We start from the raw sequence: 19676 nt of genomic DNA on the forward strand, positions 1-19676 counted from the left end.
CTTGGGCCTCCGTCTCTTGCCAGGTCTGGGAGTAGTGGCATGGTCATGGTTAGGTTCAGGTTCCCGGCCTAGCGTGGGAATACGGGGTAGCCGTTATCCCTGGCAGTCTGGGATGGTTGCAAAGGGCGCGGGGTGAGGGGAGCGGAGTTGCCAGTGCAGGGTGTGGCTGCGGGGACTGAGACAGGTGGTGCGTGCTGCCCGGTGTTCCCTTTTCCCAAGGCGCACGTGTGGGTGTGCATGTAAAAGAGAGTGAGGGCGACCTTTCCCAGCCTTCCTTTGGTTGACCTTTCCTCTGTTAAACAAGCCGCACCTCCCATCCTACCCCCACCCCACTATGCTCCCTTGGAGCGGTGCCACGGTCTCCCAACTTCTGCCTCGCACGTGGACCTAGGGCAGAGTTCGCCCCTCCGGCCGGGTTTATTTTCCCTAAGGGGACGCCTCCCCAAAGTTTTATTGCCTACTCCAGTTGCACGGGGCTGGTGGGTTTCCTTGGGCTTTGTCATTTGGATTTTTAACGATCTGTCTATATCTTTTTCACTTTTGGGGGTCTTGGGGCACAAAAATAACCACTTAAACTTTCTCACCGGGGAAGAACGGGAGAAAAAGTAAGGAGTCCCAGAGCTGGGAGTCATAGCTTTTTCCCTAGAAAGGGAAAGAATGAAAAGTAAAGTTTGACTGTGTTTGAATGGATTTCAAACTTCCCTGGATGAAGCTGGCCTTAGCCTTCGTTCTCTCTCGAGGATACAAAGCCTTAGACAGGAAAGAATACACTGCAACTAAAGAGGCCTGGTCAGGAAGTTTCCTAGCATCCCATGACGCTGCCCTGTAGTAATTAAAAAAAATTTTCAAGACTAGTTTGGTGGTGTGGGAAGAGCTTGGGATTTGGAAATAGGACCTGGGTTCATAATGTGTCTCTGCTACTTTGGGTATTACTTCAAGTCTCTAGGAATCAGTTTCCTCCCCTATTAAATGAGAGGGAGTTGGAGTTTAATCTCCAAAGTCTTTTCCAGCTCTAAATCCGAGCTCGGGCCACAACATTCCCTCTTCTTGTCTTTGAATATTCTTCCACAGTGCCTGAAACATAGTAAGCACTTAATGCATGCATTTTCTTACATTCATTTGTGCCTGTAAATGCATTCCTTTCTCATCTCTGCCTCTTGGAATCCCCAGCTCTATTCAAAGGTCAATTCAAGTGCCACTTTCTATAGTAGGCTTTTCCTGTTATTTTCAATATCAAGCACAGTGCCAAGAACATAATAAAACATAATAAAAACTTTATTAATTCCTGTGGATTAAGAATAAACAAGTGATGAGTAACTGATGAAACCTTTATTGTCAATTGAAAGTAACCCTTGAACTTGAATACTGTGCTAAGACCAACTTTAGGTAGAATGATAAAGTAGAAGTTTAATCTCCACAGCATCTTATCTGTCGGTCTGTCTGTCTCTGTCTGTCTGTCTGTCTGTCTGTCTGTCTATCTGTCTATCTATCTATCTATCTATCTATCTATCTATCTATCTATCTATCTATCTATCTATCTATCTATCTATCTGTATCTAGAAATCTTTGTTCCAGTCAGCCAGTGAACACAGCTTAGTGTTTACTAACACCCTGAAGTTTTAGGATCTTTGAAGTTAGAGTTTGAAGGGATTTGAGTTCACCTAGTCCAATTCCTTCATTTTAGAAATGAGGAAACTGAGGGCCAAGTGAGGTTAAATGAATTGCTTAAGGTCACATAAGTAATAGGTAGCAGAGCTATAAGTTGAACTCAGGTGGAAATAGAAGCTTTTAATTTTCACAAACTGCAGTCTAAAAGTGGATTATTATTAACACCTTACAAATACATGAGAAAAGAAGTATGCAAATCTAAGACCAGTTCCACTTCCTAATACATGAGAATTAAAATAATGAGGTGCTGATTTTCAGCTGAGATGGTTTTCAATTTAAAAGGTTGGTGCTTTCACTCCTCTTTTTATATCAGTGTATGAATCCTCTGGTCTTTTTTTTTTTTAAACAATTTAAAAACTCTTGAAGAAACAGCCTTAAGGTCAGAATCAAAAAGGTACTTCATAAATCTGGTACTGCTTCATAGAGAAAAGGCATTTGGTATTGAAGAAGCATGCCCTACAAAAACCATTTTTTTTTACCTTCTGACGATCCATTAACGGTAACCTTATCTCCTCTGAACTCTACTTGAGAAGTAAATAAGCAAGAACTTGGTATTTGAAAGTAGATCTTCAAGGCAGTTGTCACATTATATCTTCTCTCAAAGATTTTCCAGAATTCTCAATGAGGAAAGAGGACGCAGTTTATAGTGTCTTCTCCCTTGCTTTACTCAAGGACTTTGTCAGTAGCAGCCCCCTTTTCCCGTTCCGTTTCGGAGCTGTGTTACCTGAATGCTCTTACAGAAAATTTGGAGGATTCTAATGTGGTGTAATGGGAATTGAGTTTACCTAAGAGCAGAAATGTGGCAAATTAGCCTAGAGGTACAGGCTATGTGGGAAAGATGTGGAGTTTATGTTTGTGGGAGTTTTAGTCAATTTTTGCTATTGTTTTAGATTTGTTACCTTATTAGATTTGCATTACAGTCAGGTAATCTCATTTGCCTCTAGAGAGAAAAATAAATACCCATTGATTAGTTCAACACATTTATTTAGTGCCCAACCTGCTATGTATAGTGGATAATGATGAGGTTGGAAAGATCCAGGATTAGGAAACTGGAACTTTTTGGGGTCTTTCTGGATGTCTTAACAAACGTTAATATAATGGCTTCATAATACTTTTCTTGGTAGAAGTAAACGGTATTATATAGCATACTACTTAAAATTCTAGTCATAAACTCTGAGTTACCATAATGAGTTTTCTACTGAAGGAAATACCTGTTGCCCAGTGTAGCAAGTCCTATTAATAGTGACAATAATTAGATGAAGACAACCTATTGAGCTAGAAAGGGGTTCTATAAGCTCAAAGGAATACCTAGTTTAAAAAAAATAGAGAATGTCAAGGAAATATAGACCATATTTGCCTCTTAAATTGAAAGGGCTTCTTAACAATGTTTAAACTCTTTCTAACCCCAGGGCTTTAGTAGAGAGAGTTCTCAAGTTATAAATATGGAAAAAAATAGACACATATATACATATACACACATGCATATGTATGTATATATGTATGTATCATATTTATAAGGGGAAGGTTCACAAGATGCAGTTAGTAATTTGTAGAAAATGATTTATAGCTACATCCCCAATATAAACTTCAGTTCTCTTCATTTTAACTATTGACTTGACTTTCCTTTTCCTTCTGATACAACCTCCTCAACCTTCTGACGAAAAACATAAAGACTTTTATTTCTTAAATGGGGGTTGATCCTAGACTAAATTGCAGAGTTAAAAAATTATTTTCACTCTCTAGTTCTCCATCCTTTGCATTTTTCTCTCTTCTTATCTTTGAGGAAGGAAAGCAACTCAAGACTAATTCACCCTCAAGGGTCAAGGACTTAGTAGCTTATAGAATACAACAAACGTTATGTAACAGCTCTGTGCAAGGCATTATGTTAAGTCTTGGAGTCACAAAGACAGAAATGAAAAACAACCCTTAATTATGAAGAACTTCTGTTGAGAGGGACAATATGTAAACACAAGCAAATATGACAATTTGATGGGGGAAGAGAACTAGGGGATCAGAATGGCTAGGGAGTGACATGGGACTGAGTCTTAATGGATGCTAAAGTAGAGATGAGAGAGTTCATTCTTAAATCAGGGGTACTGCCTTTGTAAAGGCACAGTGGAGAGATATGGAACACTGAGCTCCAGAATTAGAAAGTGGCCTGTTGAGCATGAATATAGCATGAATTCAGTACATTGTCAAAAGTGAATTCATGATTTGATGTATAAATGATAACGATGGAAAGTATAATTTTCAAACCACACTGTTACTTTTGAAAATGTAATTTTCTTATCCATTACTATACTTGGAGTTTTGATAATGGTTTTGGACTGCTCTTGTGATTTAATTGGTTATAGGGAATCAACAGGATGGAAACTTCCTCTACCATTGCAGTTCTTTGGGAGCTTTCAAATGTAAAATTCAAATGGATAGGGATAGAAATAGTAATAATAGCAATGAATATTCCTGTGGCACTATAAAATTTTCAAAGTGCTTTACATAGCTTATTTATCACACTAACCTAAACAACATCCTCCCAGTGGTATTTACATTTTAAGAGAAGATGTGAGAAGATACTAATACTTAATTCAGAGGAATAAATCTCTGATAGCATATTTTTAGGGACTGGAGTACCTTAACTGGAACTATAATCAGTCAGACAGCAAAGATTTGTTGTGTCACTATTTATTCCTTACCCAACTATAAACGCTGAGGATACAAAGAAAGACACAAAACAGCTGCTGCTTTCAAATAACTTTGTAATACAGTTGGCAACATGTAAATAACTTGAAACATATAAGATATACTGAGTAGATGGGGGAAAATCTGAGAGGAAGCAGGCTTTAGGAACTTAGATGGCCAAGGAAAAGCTTCCTACAGAAGGTGGCATTTGATCTGGGTATTGAGGAAACCAGGGAAACTTGAGAGGCAAGATGAGAAGGCAGACCATTCGAGCTATGTGTTGCAAAGGCACAGACAAGGAGATGGAGTATTGTAACAGGGACTCCCTGGTGCTCCTTGTGGAGAGGGAGAGTGGTGTGACATGCATGGTCAGACTTGTTCTGACCATGCAGCAAGGTGACACAATGGATAGAGAACCTGGCCTGGAGTCATCCTGAGTTCAGTCTGCCCCCAGATACTACCTGTGACTCTGGGCAAGTCACTTAACCTCTGTTTGCCTCAGTTTCCTCATAAAATGGAAATCATAATAGTACCTATGGCCCAGGGTTGATGTGCTAATCAGAGATAATAATTGTAAAGTGCCTGGCACATAGTAAAAGCTATACAAATACCCGTCATCATCATCATCATCATTATTATTCTTTAAAAAAATCACATTGGTAGCTGAGTGGTAGGTGGATTGAAGTGTGGAGAGATGAGGCTGGGACACTAGCCAGAAAGCCATTGCAGTAATTACCTATTACCATTCTTGGAGTTTTTAAAATGATTTTGAGACCACTCCTGTGATTTCATTGGTTATAGGGAGCCAATAGAATGGAAACTTCCTCTACTGCTGTAGCACTTGCAGAAACTTCCTCAATTCCTAGCCATTGCAATGGTATATACAAGAGGTATTGAGAGTCTGAACTAGCGTGATAAACTGTGTGAAAAGAGGGAAGGGTATGCAAATGAGAGAAGTTGTGAAGGTAGAGATGATAAAATTTGGCAATGAATTGGATATATGGGGTGAGGAAGAGTGAGGAGTGGAGGATAACCAGTATGAGTCTGAATGACTAAAAGAATAGTGAAAGTAATAGGGAAGTTCAGAAAAGAGGAGGATTTGTGGAGAAAATTAATCAGTTCTGTTTTACTCATGTTGAGTTAGCGATGGCTATGGCAGTTCTCAGTATCTAAAAGGTGGTTGTTTATATGGTACTGTATGTAGTTCAGGGTAGAGACTAGAGCTGGGATATATAGATCTCAGAATCATTTGCATGAAAAAGATAATTGAACCAATGAGAGCTGATGCTACTGTCAAGTAAAATAGTAGAAGTAGAATAGTAGAAGTAAAAGGGTAAAGAGAGAAGAGAAGCCCAAGACAGGGCCTTGGGTGCTACTCAGTGGCACCAATGATGGTCATGATGATGAAGAACCAGCAAAGGAGACTGAGAAGAAGTGGCTGGATGGCAGAAGAACCAGGATAATGCTATCAAGAAACCTGAAATGAGAAAATCCAGGAGAAGGTTATCACTGATCCACAGTGTAAAATGTGACAGAGAGGTCAAGAGGGTTGAAGATTGAGAAAGGCAATTATATGTATATAAATTATATATGGAAAATATACATATAAAGAGATGATGGCCTTTATTAGTCTTTACTCTTCTTGACCTCTCTATAACATTTTTAACAGGGTTGGAAGCCAAGGTACCTTTTTTTTTTTTACCCAATATCACATTGAAACTTTAAAAGTGAAAAGCCAGCTGTTCCTAATGGTGATATAATACTTCATATATGTGTGTGTACACACACACACACACACACACACACACACACACACACACACATATACACACACACATGTATAGACATACATATTATTGTATATATGTATAAATATATGTGTACATATGCATATATATCACTTTTACATGAAAATAAAGTACATTTGCAAGCCTTTAAGCATTATACAATTATTATTATTATTGTTGTTTCTCACAACCTTGGGAAAAGAAGGGAAGGCCATGTTCCTGATACTCCACAAGACTTTCTGTATCATTTCAGCCATGCCTTCATCCTCTCTTTCCCCTTTTCAACTTCCTTTTATTTGTTGTCTTCTCCCCATTAGAATGTAAACTCCTTGAGGGCAGGGATTCTTTCTTTCTGCTTATTTCTGCTATGTTCCCAGCATTTAGCACAGTGCCCAGAACATAGTAAGTGCTTAATAGATCTTAGTTGACTTGAGAACCGAGCAGATGCTGATCTTGGGGTTGAATCTCACCTCCTACTGCTGTGACCAAGTCTCTTTTCTTCCTCATTTTTAAAATAAGGCTAGTAATAACTTACTTCTCAGGGTTGCTGCAAGACTCAAATGGGTTATGACATGTGAAGTACTTTTTAAACCTTAAACTGCTATATGGATGTCAGATATTATATACCTTCATTTTAGGGACAGATCAAGTAACTATCACATAGCTGGCAGAGCTGGAACTAGAACTCAGGTTTGATTCCTAGTTAAGCGTACCTTAGGCGATGTTGCCTCTGTTTAAAACTTGTGAGGCAGTACCTTAAAGGAGGAAAACACAATGCTACTGTTAGGAGAAGGATTGACTGATAAAGACAGACGTATAAAGCAGTTATTAAGCATTTACTGTTTACCAGGCAATGTGCTAAGCACTGGAAAAACAAATAGACACAGAAAGATAGCCTCTGCTTTCAAAGAGCTTACATTCTAATGAGAGAAGACAGCACATGAAAAGGAGCTGAAAAGCAAGGTGGAGAGGGTAAGATGTAGAAATCCAGAGAGTTAGAAGTGGAGCTGAAAGTCTTGAGCATGGCTGGCTTGCATACTTCTTCAAATGAAGATTCCAAGGAGGAACTCACTAATTGATGGATAGGTTGGAGGCATCTTTCAGGGTGAGAAGTCCTCTGGACTAGTACCTGTTCAGGTTTGAGCTGAGATGAAAAAGATGCACTGATAGGTCATTCAGCAGTTAACAAAATAACTTTTATTTAGTCATAGCATAGAAAGGATTCTCAGTAAGTATATCCCAGCTCTTTCCTTGGGTAGATTACACTCTCCACCCCCATACCTTCATATATATGTAATTGTATCTGGTCTGAGGATTAGGATGTCATTTGAAGGACCCTGAGCCCAAAGGGGTTGATCTTTTCATGTCCTTACATGACCAGGAAGTCATATTGATACAACCAGAAGCTATCATGAAACTGAATCAAGAAAGGCAACTTGAGACTTGACCTTGTCTTTTGCCCCCAGTCAAGTACTAGGTACAGCTGTTGCATTTAAAGGGGGGGCTATTCTAACATGTTACAGGGAAAGGGAGACTTTGGTGGATATTGGTCCCATCACAGCTACAATTATAGAAGTGCTTGTTTGAGGAGTATCTTGTACTCTAGAAAATTCTTGGGCTCAGTTTCCATATTATTGTGATGCTAAGCTTTTAATGTGTCTACAGCTAATGGGTGCTGAAAAAACACTTCTACAACATCTTATTTTATTTTAGTTTTGTTTCACAAAGTAGTACATTTTGATGTAGTTCAAGGATTATCAGCTATGCTATTGTATATGGTGGCATTTCTATAAATTTTGGTCTGTTGGTTTAAGACAATGTTTCATTCAAATGACAGCTTATTAAAGGTGGATTTCTGGTCAGACATGCATATTTTCTATATGTGTCACATACATATCATTTTTAGTTAACAAGGAGAAAGTATTTCTGTTGCAGTAACTTTTTTGGTTTTTTTGATAGAATATATGTAGAAATACTGTTATAGGCAGTTCTCTACTTATGAATGGGTTATGTTTCAATCATTTGATTTTGTCAGTTGTTGGGCACTCAAACATTTTCTTATAAAATCACTGTTATAAATGGTTATATGCTTGCAGGCCACAAAAGCCTACTTGGCCCATAATACACCTGAAGTATAGTACTATAAATTTAACCACTATTTATAACATTGTTTCTATGGGAAAATATATTTTAAGAGTTTCAATTTGAGATGTCAGGAATGTTTCTGTTGCAGCTATAGTAACAGAAGTGTGTCTTTCCCTCCACTTCCAACTTCTCCTTTTTTCCAGTGCTATGCTTTAGGCAGGAATTGTATACTAGTTCTAAGCTATTGGTGGTGGTGTTCATGGCCTTAGACAGGTGTATCACTCTTGACTTTCTGGACTACTTTGACCACTGTGTCCTAGCAGCCTTCTCATCCTGGAAGATTCTTTCATTACCATATCTCAGAAGCCTTCCTCTGTCTCTGCCTCCTGTTTTGCAGATTGGTCAGTTCTGCATGGAACTCCATTTTAAGGAAGGACCCAGGCTATGTCCACTTCTTCATTTCTCTCTAGGCTCCTCTCCTGACTTGCCAGACTTCTTTCTCCACTATGACCTCTTGTGGGTACTTACTTCCCCTTGCGCTCTCTACAGCCCTTTTCTATGAATGAATGAATGAATGAATACTCTTTGAAGGCAAAGATTGTCTTTTTTTCTTCTTCTGTAAGTATTCCTAGCACCTAGCACAGTGCTTGGCACATAGCACTTGATAAATGCTTACTGACTTGACTTGTTTTGTTAGAAGTCCCACACAATGGTGGTACTGGCAGGCCCTGATAGGTTAGATTCTGCTTGGTGGGGCGTGAAGTGGGAATAGGAACTTAGTGGGAAGGATGGATGCTAGGCCCTTTTTTTGCTTCTAGGTCCCTTGATTCATTGAAGGCACCTGACTGGTGTCTGTGATGACCATATCAGCCCCTTCATACTCCTTGTATGACCTGGGGCAGGTTACTTATCCTCCCTGGGTCTCAGTTAACCTCCACAGGGAGGTACCTTGTTACCTCCTTTGTTTGATTGTTACTACCTTCTGCTGACTCCTCTGTAGAAATTGGACGATTTGCTCTCATTGTCAGACTTAAGCTTCTCCATATGCAACAACATTCTGATGTCTTTTACTGGGATGGACTACAATCAGAATCTGAGCTCCTTGTGGACTTTTTATTATTGTCGTTCAGTCATTTCAGTTGTGTCCAACTCATCATGATCTTGCCTCAGGAAACTGAAGCAAACAGGGCTAAATGACTTGCCCAGGGTCACACAACTAGTAAGTGTCTGAGGCTGGCTGATTTAAACTCAGGAAGATGAGTCTTTCTGACTTCAGGCCCAGTGCTCTGTTCACTGTGCCACCTAGCTACCCCTCCTTAAGGACAACTGAGTGACTATTTTTGTCTTTATTTGTATCCCCACTGCTTAGCACAGTGCCTGGCACAGAGTGATCACTTAATAAATGCTTGTTGATATAACTTGAGCTGCACAAGTTTTTATGTCCTTGGAGACAAGAATTCCTAAAATTCTTTTGGTATCTGGCCTTTCTGAGCTCCATAATTATTTTCTTCTGTTTCATGGTTACTCATGTTAAGATTGTACCTTGTAAAGGAAACCCAGGCTGCCATGCCTGATTCTTTGGTTGCCTACTTTATTTCCTTTGGAGGGAATCTAATAATTTACCTAAGTAACTTTGATCCTACTGTTGTTTACTATATATAAGGGAATGCAAGAAAGGACTAAAATCCTCACCTGATTTCCATTATTTCCTTCCAATTTTCCTATCTATCTTTTTCAGCTTTGCCATTTTGAGAAGTGCTGTTTCTGGATAGTAGCTTTGTGGAGACAGCGGGGGATATGTTCACAAGGTTTGCTGTGGACTTTTATGTTCCTATCCTCTCCTTTCCTCTTGCTGCCTCAGACCTCAATGTTGATTGGCATTAGAGTTGGGAGTGGCAGTTATTTGGGCTTTCTCTCCCTTTCTTTACCTCGGTAGAGGCAACTAGGTGGCACAGTGGATAGAGTGCTGGGCTTGGAGTCAGGAAGACCTGAGTTCAAAGCCAGCCTCAGATACTTACCAGTTGAGGTCAAGTCATTTAACCACTGTCTGCCTCAATTTTCTCTACTATGAAATAGGGGTAATAATAATACCTTCCAGGGCTGTTTTGAGGATCAAATGAGATAATATTTGCAAATCACTTAGCATAGTGCCTGGCACATTGTAGGTGCTTAATAAATGCTTGTTTTCTTCTTTTTTCCCTTTCCAGATATTAGTGAGAGTGGTGGTAGTAGGGCTATGGCTGCACATGGAGAAGAGGTTAATATATTTAACCTGTATTACTTTGTATTATGGTTGTCTATGTTTGTCATATCCTTTTACTGGACTGTGAAGTTCTAGGAGGGGTAAAGTCAATAGGACAAAGATAAATCTTGTCTTTTCTTCAGTACCTACTGTTGTGCTCTGTACACAGTAGGCCTTTAATAAATGCTTGTTGAATTGAATTCTGGGAGAAGGAAATCTTCTATTTGCTTGTGTTAGTAAAAGCACTTCTAGGTGAAGTCTAAATTTGTTCTAGGTTTCTCACTGATTCACTCCTACCAGTTTACTGTGGAGTGGACCATCTATAGTATATAGGTAGAAGTATACTCTTAAAAGATATTCAAGGAAAAAAAAATTCATGTTGTACCAGTTGTCTGGTGTTAAGAGTTAGTACCCTTCTTTTAGTCCTATAAACTATTAGTTTGAAACAAACAGTTTGACAAAATATTTCCTAAATGTAGATGCCTCATTAAGAAACTAATGTCCACCTAGTGTTATATTGGCTATCACACAGAGAAGGACTTGGAGAGTTTCATGATTATGAACATGGGAATCATAATATTTTACTGAGATGACTATGATTAAATCAACAAAGATTTAAGGCAAGTAGCAAAACCTTAAAGAGGCTATTGACAATTAGATTTTTTTAGTCTGTTACGTTGGTTGCACTTGATTAAATATTTCATAAATTATATTATAAGTAAGATTTTATAATGGTTGAAATATAAAGTTAAATTCTTTGTAATAATGTTTAAGATGAAATGCTACAAAATAAGTTAGTCATATAGTTCTCAGCTTTCTTCTTTCCATTTATCATTTTATAAAATTAAGCACTGTTTAGAGGAATAAGGTACTTTTATCTCATTCTGTAATTGGTGTTGGGAATTCAAGGTAACTGGGGGCTTTGGAAAATGTTTGTCAGAGTGTTTTATTGGACAGGAGGCACTCTTGGCTGTTGGGGAAAAGTAGACAAGTACATGTTAGAGAAGGTCATGTTTTTACCCCAGCTGTTCCACCCCTTTTCAGGCAACCAGCTGGCTATTCCTTGTCCATCCTGACAAGGACAACATGCATCCTGTTAAGAGAAGCTTTAGATTTTCTTGTTGGTGGGGGAGGTGGAAGAGGAACTGGATCGGACCAGGATGAGTATTTGAGTACACCCATATGTTATCTTTGATAAGAAGGACTTGGGGTTGAGGAAGCAGGATGAATCAAAAGGGATAGATATGATAGGCCTTTGTAAGTTTAGATTCAATTTTACAGACATTTATCAAACACCAGCTACATGCAGGACACTGTGCTCTGTGCTAGAGTTACAAAGGTAAGAGTAAAACAGTCCCTGCCCTTAAAGGAGCTTACATTTACTAGGACACAACAAATATATAAATACATTAAAAAGAATTGTAAATTGGAGGGTGTTCTTTGAATGTCATGTGAACAACTTCTTTATGATAGGTAAGTCCAAATCTTAGCAAATGAATACTAGATTTGAAGTCGGATGATCTGGTTTTGAATCCTAGCTTAGCAGTTCATAACTATAACAATGAAGAAGTCACTAAACTTCTCTGGACCTCAAGTTACTAATTTGCATAATGAAGGGAGGGAATTAGAATTTAAAATTCTCTCTGAAATAGATCTCTAAGGCACAACTCTAAATTTATGGATTTACTTTGGATGTAGGGGCCAAACAAATTTATGTCTGTCTATCTGTCTGTTTCTCTCTTTCTCCTTCTCTCTCTCCCTCTTTCTCCCCCCACACACACACACACACACACACACACACACGTGTTGTGTGTGTGTGTGTGTGTGTGTGTGTGTGTGTGTGTGTGTATTCATGAATCTAGCCAAGGTAACAGGAAGAAGAGGAAGAGGCTTAATGCCTACTCTGACTTCCCAAGAAGCCATTGGCCATTGTGATTCATTGTGATTCCTCTGGTGTCAGTTGAAATACTGAGTTCAAATCCTGCTTCTGTGGCTTACTACTTCAGTGACTTTGGAGAAGTTACCCACCCTGGGTCACAGTTTCCCCATCCGAATAAAGAGAAGATTAGACTAGACGACCTCTAAAGTTTCTTCTGGTTCTAGATCTATGATCCTATGATATTAAAAACTTTTTAAACAATTTCTTCCAAACCTGCAAAAGGCCAAATGTTGAATTTCTCAGTAGGAAGGGGCAGTTATCACCTGAGTTATCCCCTGCATCCTTTCCTGTGCAGGTGACTTAAGGGAGGCAGTTGAGAAGGGGAAAAATAGGGTTCCCTCATGTGATGCCAGCTAGAAATTGAGAGCCACTGGGAGCAGGAGAAAGGAATGAAAGATGGGGATGGGAAAAGCAAGTGTATTAGTTACTAGATTCAGCATTAGGAAGACTTAGTTTCAGATTTTGCTTCTGATAGTAGTTCTAGCTGTGTGACCCACGGCATAACATTGAGCTTGTCTGTTTCTCAGCTTCTTCTCTGTGATATGATGAGGGTGATCTGGATGGCTTCTAAGTTCTCCACCTTTAAATCTACAGTTTTGTGAGCAAGATGCAGAAACACCAGTTGCTATAGGTATTTTTTGGTAGGGGCTGGCTTAGGGGGTAGGATTTAGTATGACCACAACAAGGCTATGTTACTGCAAGATATGCATTTCTCCCCCTACCCATTTAATGTTGTTCATTCTACCATTTGCCTAGATCTATCAAATTATGTACATCTTAGGATCCCACGGAAGAGAAGCTTGGATGCAGCAGCATTGATTTTGGCACCTCATGTTAGCCAGCAGCAGGAGATAGAGGCACAACTAAGGAGCTATGACTGGGTCCCCATCTTCTTTTGCTCCTTCCTCGTTCAGTGTTTGCTATGATAACATGCATGCTCAGCCCCTTCTAGGGTCCCTTCCAGCTCTAAATCTATTATTCTATCAGTATATGTAATAGCTAAACTTATCCCAGCTGTTAGCTTGTTGTTTTCCTATTAAGTAATTGCTATTGAAGGTATAAGGTGCCACAACAAAATTTCTAGGCGCTGTGACAATTTGATGCCCAGCATTCATTGAAACTTAAAACAGGTCATTTACATAGCTCAACTCTTACTGGCTTCCTAATATGCACTGTATTTATAATGGTAGTAGTAGGGAATAGCACTAATATTTGTTTTGTTTTTTCAGTCAGTCAGTCAACTTGCATTTTAAAAATACTTAGTATATGCCAGACATTGTACAAAGCTCTATATACCTATCTAAGTATACAAAGAAATGAAAAAACAATCTTTGCTCTCAAGGAGCACATTGTCTAATGGGGGATATGTGTCCCTGTGTTTAGGGACACATGGTGGCTCAGTGAGAGAGGGCCACTGTCCTTCTCCCAACCCATAGCTCACAGCAATCCTTGTGAGGGTTTTGATAACATGTTTTATTTCAGGAGATATAATTTGATCCATCATATATTTAAATTCATTTTTTGAAAACTGCATTATAAAAATTTCTTAGGCAGCATCAAGAAAATGAAAGGGAAGATTAGGGTTGGGTGAACCTAATTTTTATGCTGATTAAAACATAAGAATGTTAAAAAGTGCTTTATTAGTAGTAGATTTTTGCTAAAAAAAATCTTTTTGCTTGATTGGTCAAGCAGTTGATTATAAAACTCCTTCATGCAAAGAGAAGCCCTCAGGACAAGGATAAACCTCATATTCTATATTGTATCATGTTATTTCTCAATATTAATAAAACAGTAACAACAAGTGCATGGGAAGCTACTCAGAAGGGCAAATACATGAACTGGAAGGTTTCTGGTCAGAATCCATTTGGTTATACTACTTCTTTGAATAAGCTCTTGTGTACTCAAAGAAGATCTTTTCATCAATACTATCTAAATGATAGAAGTCTGTAACTACCACCCACACAAATCATAAACACACATCTTTGCAGACTTGTCCAGAAGTTTGTTCTGAGAGAGAGGCCATTGTTATGGCACTTTGACACATGCCCTATTATATGTTCTCTTAGTGAAAAATGGTTGTAGCATTTATAGTCAACTTCTGAAGAACAGTCTTGTTTGCAGCTAGTGGACATGTTGAGAATTTGTGACTAAGGCTTATATAATAATTCACATTTGTCTACTGGATAGACAGCCTGTCTGCTGCACTGGCATCCACAGAATGTTAAAAGACCTAAAAGAAGACCACCCCCCACCATGTTGAGTGGACACATTATGGACATATACTAGAGTCACAAGATGTAGATGGATTGCATTCTTCGCCACTGGGGAGAGCGAACACATTAAAGGTTACAGATCCTTGAAAAATTAGGCTCTACAAAGTATTGTCCTTCTAACATCTCTGTGGGGTTACTAGTATTAATATCCCCATTTTGCAGAGAAGGAAACTGATAGAAGTTAAATTGACTTGCTCAAAGCCACAGTGCCAGCAAAGAGTGAAATTGAGACTCAAACCTGGTTGGTTTTTTTTTTTTTAACTCCAAGTCCAGTGTTCTTACCAGGCTGTTGAGAAACTGCTTCCATTTGGCAATTTACTTCTGCAAATGGGAAGTTGCTTGGTTAGATTCTGGCTCATTATATCCAAGTTGATTCTGATGAGCTTTATTTATAGTGATAGTTTTTAGCCATTTTTTTAAATGTACCCTGTTTGGAACTTGTAGCCCAGATTCACTGAGAATAACATTCATATATAACAGACAGGTGTGAAAGCTATTTTCTATTAAAGGGCTTTCATGCCACAAATGCCTTTAAGGCAGAGTTATATTGAAACTTTCCATAAGTATACCAGGTTTCTAGCGGAGAGGGCCCCAGTGGCTTGGTGGATAGAAGACCTGAGTCCTAATCCTACTTTATATATTTATTAAGCAACCCTGAGCAAATCACTTAGTCTTTCCTAGACTCAATTTCCTCATCTATATAATTGGGATAACAATGGCACCTGCCTCATAGATTTGTTGGTTGGATCAAATGAGATACTGTGTAAAGTGCTTTGCAAAGCTCAATGCTCTATAAACATGTGGCCTATTGTTGTTCATTGCATTTTATAGTTAGCCTACCCTCCATCCCCCCAAAAAGTATACTGAATTATATTTTGTGCCATGGATATATATAAAAATCTAGCTCCTAAAGTGCCTGTGCCAACAAATCTGATTCTGCCTTCAGTGGATAGAATAAGACAGAGCTAGTAGAAGTGCTTTGGAAAACAGAAGGAAGTCGTGCAGATGAATTTTTGAGATGGATGATATACAATTTTCAGTTTTACTGAATTATAATTCTAATTTAAAATGCTTAAATAGAGCTGGGATTGACTCCAGGGGTGGGGAACCTTAAGCCCCCAGGCCACATATGACCTTCTAGGTCCTTGGGTGCAGCCTTTTGACTGAATCCAAGTTTTACAGAACAAATCCTTTTATTAAGGAATTTGTTCTGAGAAGTTTGGATTTAGTCAAAGATCCATACTTGAGGACCTAGAGAGCTGCCACATGTGGCCTTGAGGCCACAGGTTCCCCAGACCTGTGGGCCTAATCAATTAAATTATAGAAAATAGTAAACTTTAATGTTTGCAGAATCTTCAAGGCTCTTAGCTGGAGATAAAAGTGGCTACTTTTGACAATACAGTTGACAGCTGTATTGTAATTTTCATTCCATATGTTCCTAAGCCATTAGCAATTGGAATGTACTTCTTTTCTGTTATTTCCAAAATGAAACACATATCTAAAGGCAAGAAGATGGCATGCTTTTATAAAGCCTAAGGATGAAAGTATGTCTGTAGTAAAATATCAGTACTGGAGGGCATCTGGGTAGTCGCAAAGGAGTTGTTGATACCAAAAAAGAAAAGGAATAAGCAATTTTGATTTCTGGATGGGGAATTTTTTTCCAGGGAGGGCAATAATAGAATATCAATTTGTGATTTGGTATGTATTTGAGTTGCTTTTGTTTGTAGCAATTGGGGTGTATGTTAGCTTAGTTAACAGAATTGAGTGATGAGAGCACTTTCACCCCTAGTTCTACCCATGACTGGTAGGGGTACCTGTTAAAAATTTAATAATGCTTTTCTATATCTTATTTTTTCCTCCATGAAATAGTCTCATCCAGATTTTTAAAGGAAGAATAAAGGAATTGCAGTGGTTTAGCTAAAGAAAGGATTGTAAGCCCTTAATTTTAGCCAGCTTATAGTTTTGTTTTTATTCCAATATGAACAAGCTACTGCACAAAATATACAAGGAGATGATGAAAGCACAAGGCTAGATGACCTATTCATCCCAGGGTATTGAAAAAAATTGGTTGTTGTGATGGCTAAGCCATTGTCAGTGATCTTTAAAAAACTGAAAAAACAGGATAAGGCCCATAGGAGGAAAGATTGACAAATTTTATGGTTTTTCAAAAAGAGAGTGATTATTGGGAGGCTGCAGGACAATGTTCTTGACTTTGATTCTTGGTAAATTTTTAGAATATGTTATTAAAGGGATTGGTAGTGAAGGTTAAAAAAGGAATTGGTGATCGCTAATGTAACTTCCCTTTTGGCCAAGTTATGTGCTGGTGAACCAGGAGAATGTTATACATAGTAGTTTACTTATATAGGTTCTGAAAAAATTTATTAAGTTTTTTAATATTATTTTTATTATATATAATATCATTATTTATAAAGCTTATTAAGCATTTATTTTATACCAAGCATGGTGCTAAGTTAAATATTGTAATTTTGTGTATTTCTTTATGATTACCAGTATTCAGAGTTCTAGGAAGTGGTAAAAGGATGGAGGAGCGGCTTCCTTCCCCTCTCCCCCAAGAACTTCTGAAAGGATAGGTCTTTGGTCTGATCAGTGAGTAGATATGGCCATTTGTACAGGGGATCACTTAACTAGGTTGATTGTAGAATTACACAGCTTATCTGAGGTCAGTTTTTTCTACCTTGATCATCTTAATCACATTTGCTATTATCTCATAGATCACTAGCTTTTCCCCTAATGTTAAGTTCTCTGGCCAAAATAATTCTGAGGGTTGTATATTTTCTGAAAGAGTTTATTAATTCATTAAAATATTAAGAGGAAAGTAAGGTAGACCTCCTAAATAGGTTTGAAACTTGATTTCAGAATTAGAAGCATGAGATTCCTCAGGAGCACTTCATGTTACTGAATGAGTAATGAATAAATGAGCTAAGTGAATGAAATTTTGATTCTCTAGTGGTAAAGTTTGCAATCATATCAAAATTGAGCATTTTAAAGTATCCTATATTGAAAAAAATAAATTAATTAAGATTAAATAAAGATGTACAACAGCATAATATTTGTAGATTCAGTCTTGTGCAAGTTGGTATATGCAAAACTAAATATTCTAGAAGTACTAACTCATGTTCCTCTTTAATTGTAGTATATGCATCTGATTAGTTGGTGAAGACACTGTCCTAATAATATTAATGTGGCCAAAATTTTGGATTCAATTTCACTATGCTCTAGTTATCTCAAAGACTGTAAATCTATCTGTTCCTAGCTGGCTATTTTGTAAGTGCATAGTATTGGTCACTAGTTCACAGTTAATGAGAAAGGGGCCAAGCCTTGAATAAAACTTGGTTTTGAGTCATAGTGGAATTGTTTATTGTCACCTTGGGCAAATAATTTCTATTCTTTAGGACTGACTTTCCTCATCTATAAAATACAAATATTGGAGTAAATGACCTCAGAAGTCCTTTCCAAACCTTAATGGTCTCTGAATCTATGGATGGATTAGAGTAAATTTATGAGTGCTATTGAAAAAAAACCCCAAAATGTAGTGTGAGCCCTACAGATAGGCTATCTGTCATATCATCTTGGTGTATAAAGTACAGCATTTACAAATGTTGAGTGGTTCCATGGATGTCAGCATAATATGATAAACATTTACAATATTAGGTACTCTACAATTTGAAGTTAAAGGATCTGGTTTCAAATTCTGACTCTGCTAACTAACTACCTGTGATTTTGGGCAAGGGACAAAAGATTTGCTTTCATTTTCTATAAATTGGGCTAATGGTAACACTTGCCCTTCCTATCTTTGTGGGCTGTTTTATGGATCACAGGAGATAAAAAACAGTGAAAATTGCTTTTTAAAGTATGAAGCAATATACAAACATAAGATGTTACTAGTAATATAAATGTTTATTTTAGCCCTAGTTTTTGAAAAAAAAATTAGCAATAAAAATTTGACTTTCCTTTCACTCTTTCCTTTACAACATCTCTCTATCTGTCTCTTATCTGCCTACACAACCTCTACCCTATGATTCAAGCCCCCATCTCCTAGATTATTACAATAACCTCTTAGTAGGTCTTCCTGCCTCCTGTCTTGCTCTCCCAAGTTGATAAAAACAACAACAATTTGACTATGTCGACCCTCCTTCCCTTAGATCTTCAATGACTTCTGATTACTTCCATGATGAAATATAAACTTCTTAGCTTGGCATTTCAAACCTTCCACAATCTGGCTTCCACTCATATTTGCAGTCTTATTTCACATTACTCACTTTCCTGTACTCTTCATTTTAAGTCAAACTAGTGTGATGGCTACTCCTTTTGCCCAACATTCTATCTCCAGCTTCCTTGTTCTTGCACAAGCAGTCTTCCGTATCTAAAATACATTCCTGCCTACCTTCCACCTAGTAGAATTCTGTTCCATTTGCAACACAGCTCTGGTGCCTCTTCTGACAAAAGATCTTTTCTGATTCCCCTCCCCCTTTCCCAGTTATTACCTCTCTTAGTCATGAAGTTACTTTGTATATGCTTTATATTTACTTGTTTGTATATACATATGTACATGTGTATATATATATATGTATATCTGTAAATATATATATATATTCATATATATGTATACACACATACACACATGCACATATGTGTATGAAAATGCATGGTGAAATGGATAGAATACTGGGCTTGGAGTGAGGAAGACTTGAGTTCAAATATGGCCCAAGACACTTACTAGCTCTGTGACCCTGGGCAAGTCACTCAATCTCTGTTTGCCTTAGTTTCCTCAACAGTAAAATGGAGATAATAGTTGTAAGCATTAGCACAATGCCAGGCACATAGTAAGAGCTATATAAGTGTTAGTTATTATATACTTCCTCTGCCCTTCCTCCTTCCCCCATGCCGCACATTGTATCTCCTCAGTAGAATGTAAGTTTTTTGAGGGCAAAGACTGTTTTATTTTTGTCTTTTGATCCTCATAGGCCATGCACATAGTAGAC

The 19676-nt window shown here is 38.0% G+C and overlaps 1 protein-coding gene across 1 annotated transcript in view; it reads right to left on the reverse strand.

The window, feature by feature from the left end:
• Positions 1 to 332: 332 nt before the first annotated feature.
• LOC110206939 (uncharacterized) overlaps positions 333 to 19676 on the reverse strand; it is a 47981-nt gene continuing 28637 nt past the window's right edge. Inside the window, exon 2 of the mRNA XM_020984461.1 lies at positions 333 to 642. Within this exon, the coding sequence (XP_020840120.1) occupies positions 333 to 642 (310 nt within the window). The remainder of the gene's footprint in view (positions 643 to 19676) is intronic.

The sequence above is a fragment of the Phascolarctos cinereus genome, unplaced genomic scaffold (assembly GCF_003287225.1).
Source record: "Phascolarctos cinereus isolate Bilbo 61053 unplaced genomic scaffold, phaCin_HiC Scaffold_1;HRSCAF=81, whole genome shotgun sequence".
Taxonomy (NCBI): Eukaryota; Metazoa; Chordata; class Mammalia; order Diprotodontia; family Phascolarctidae; genus Phascolarctos; species Phascolarctos cinereus.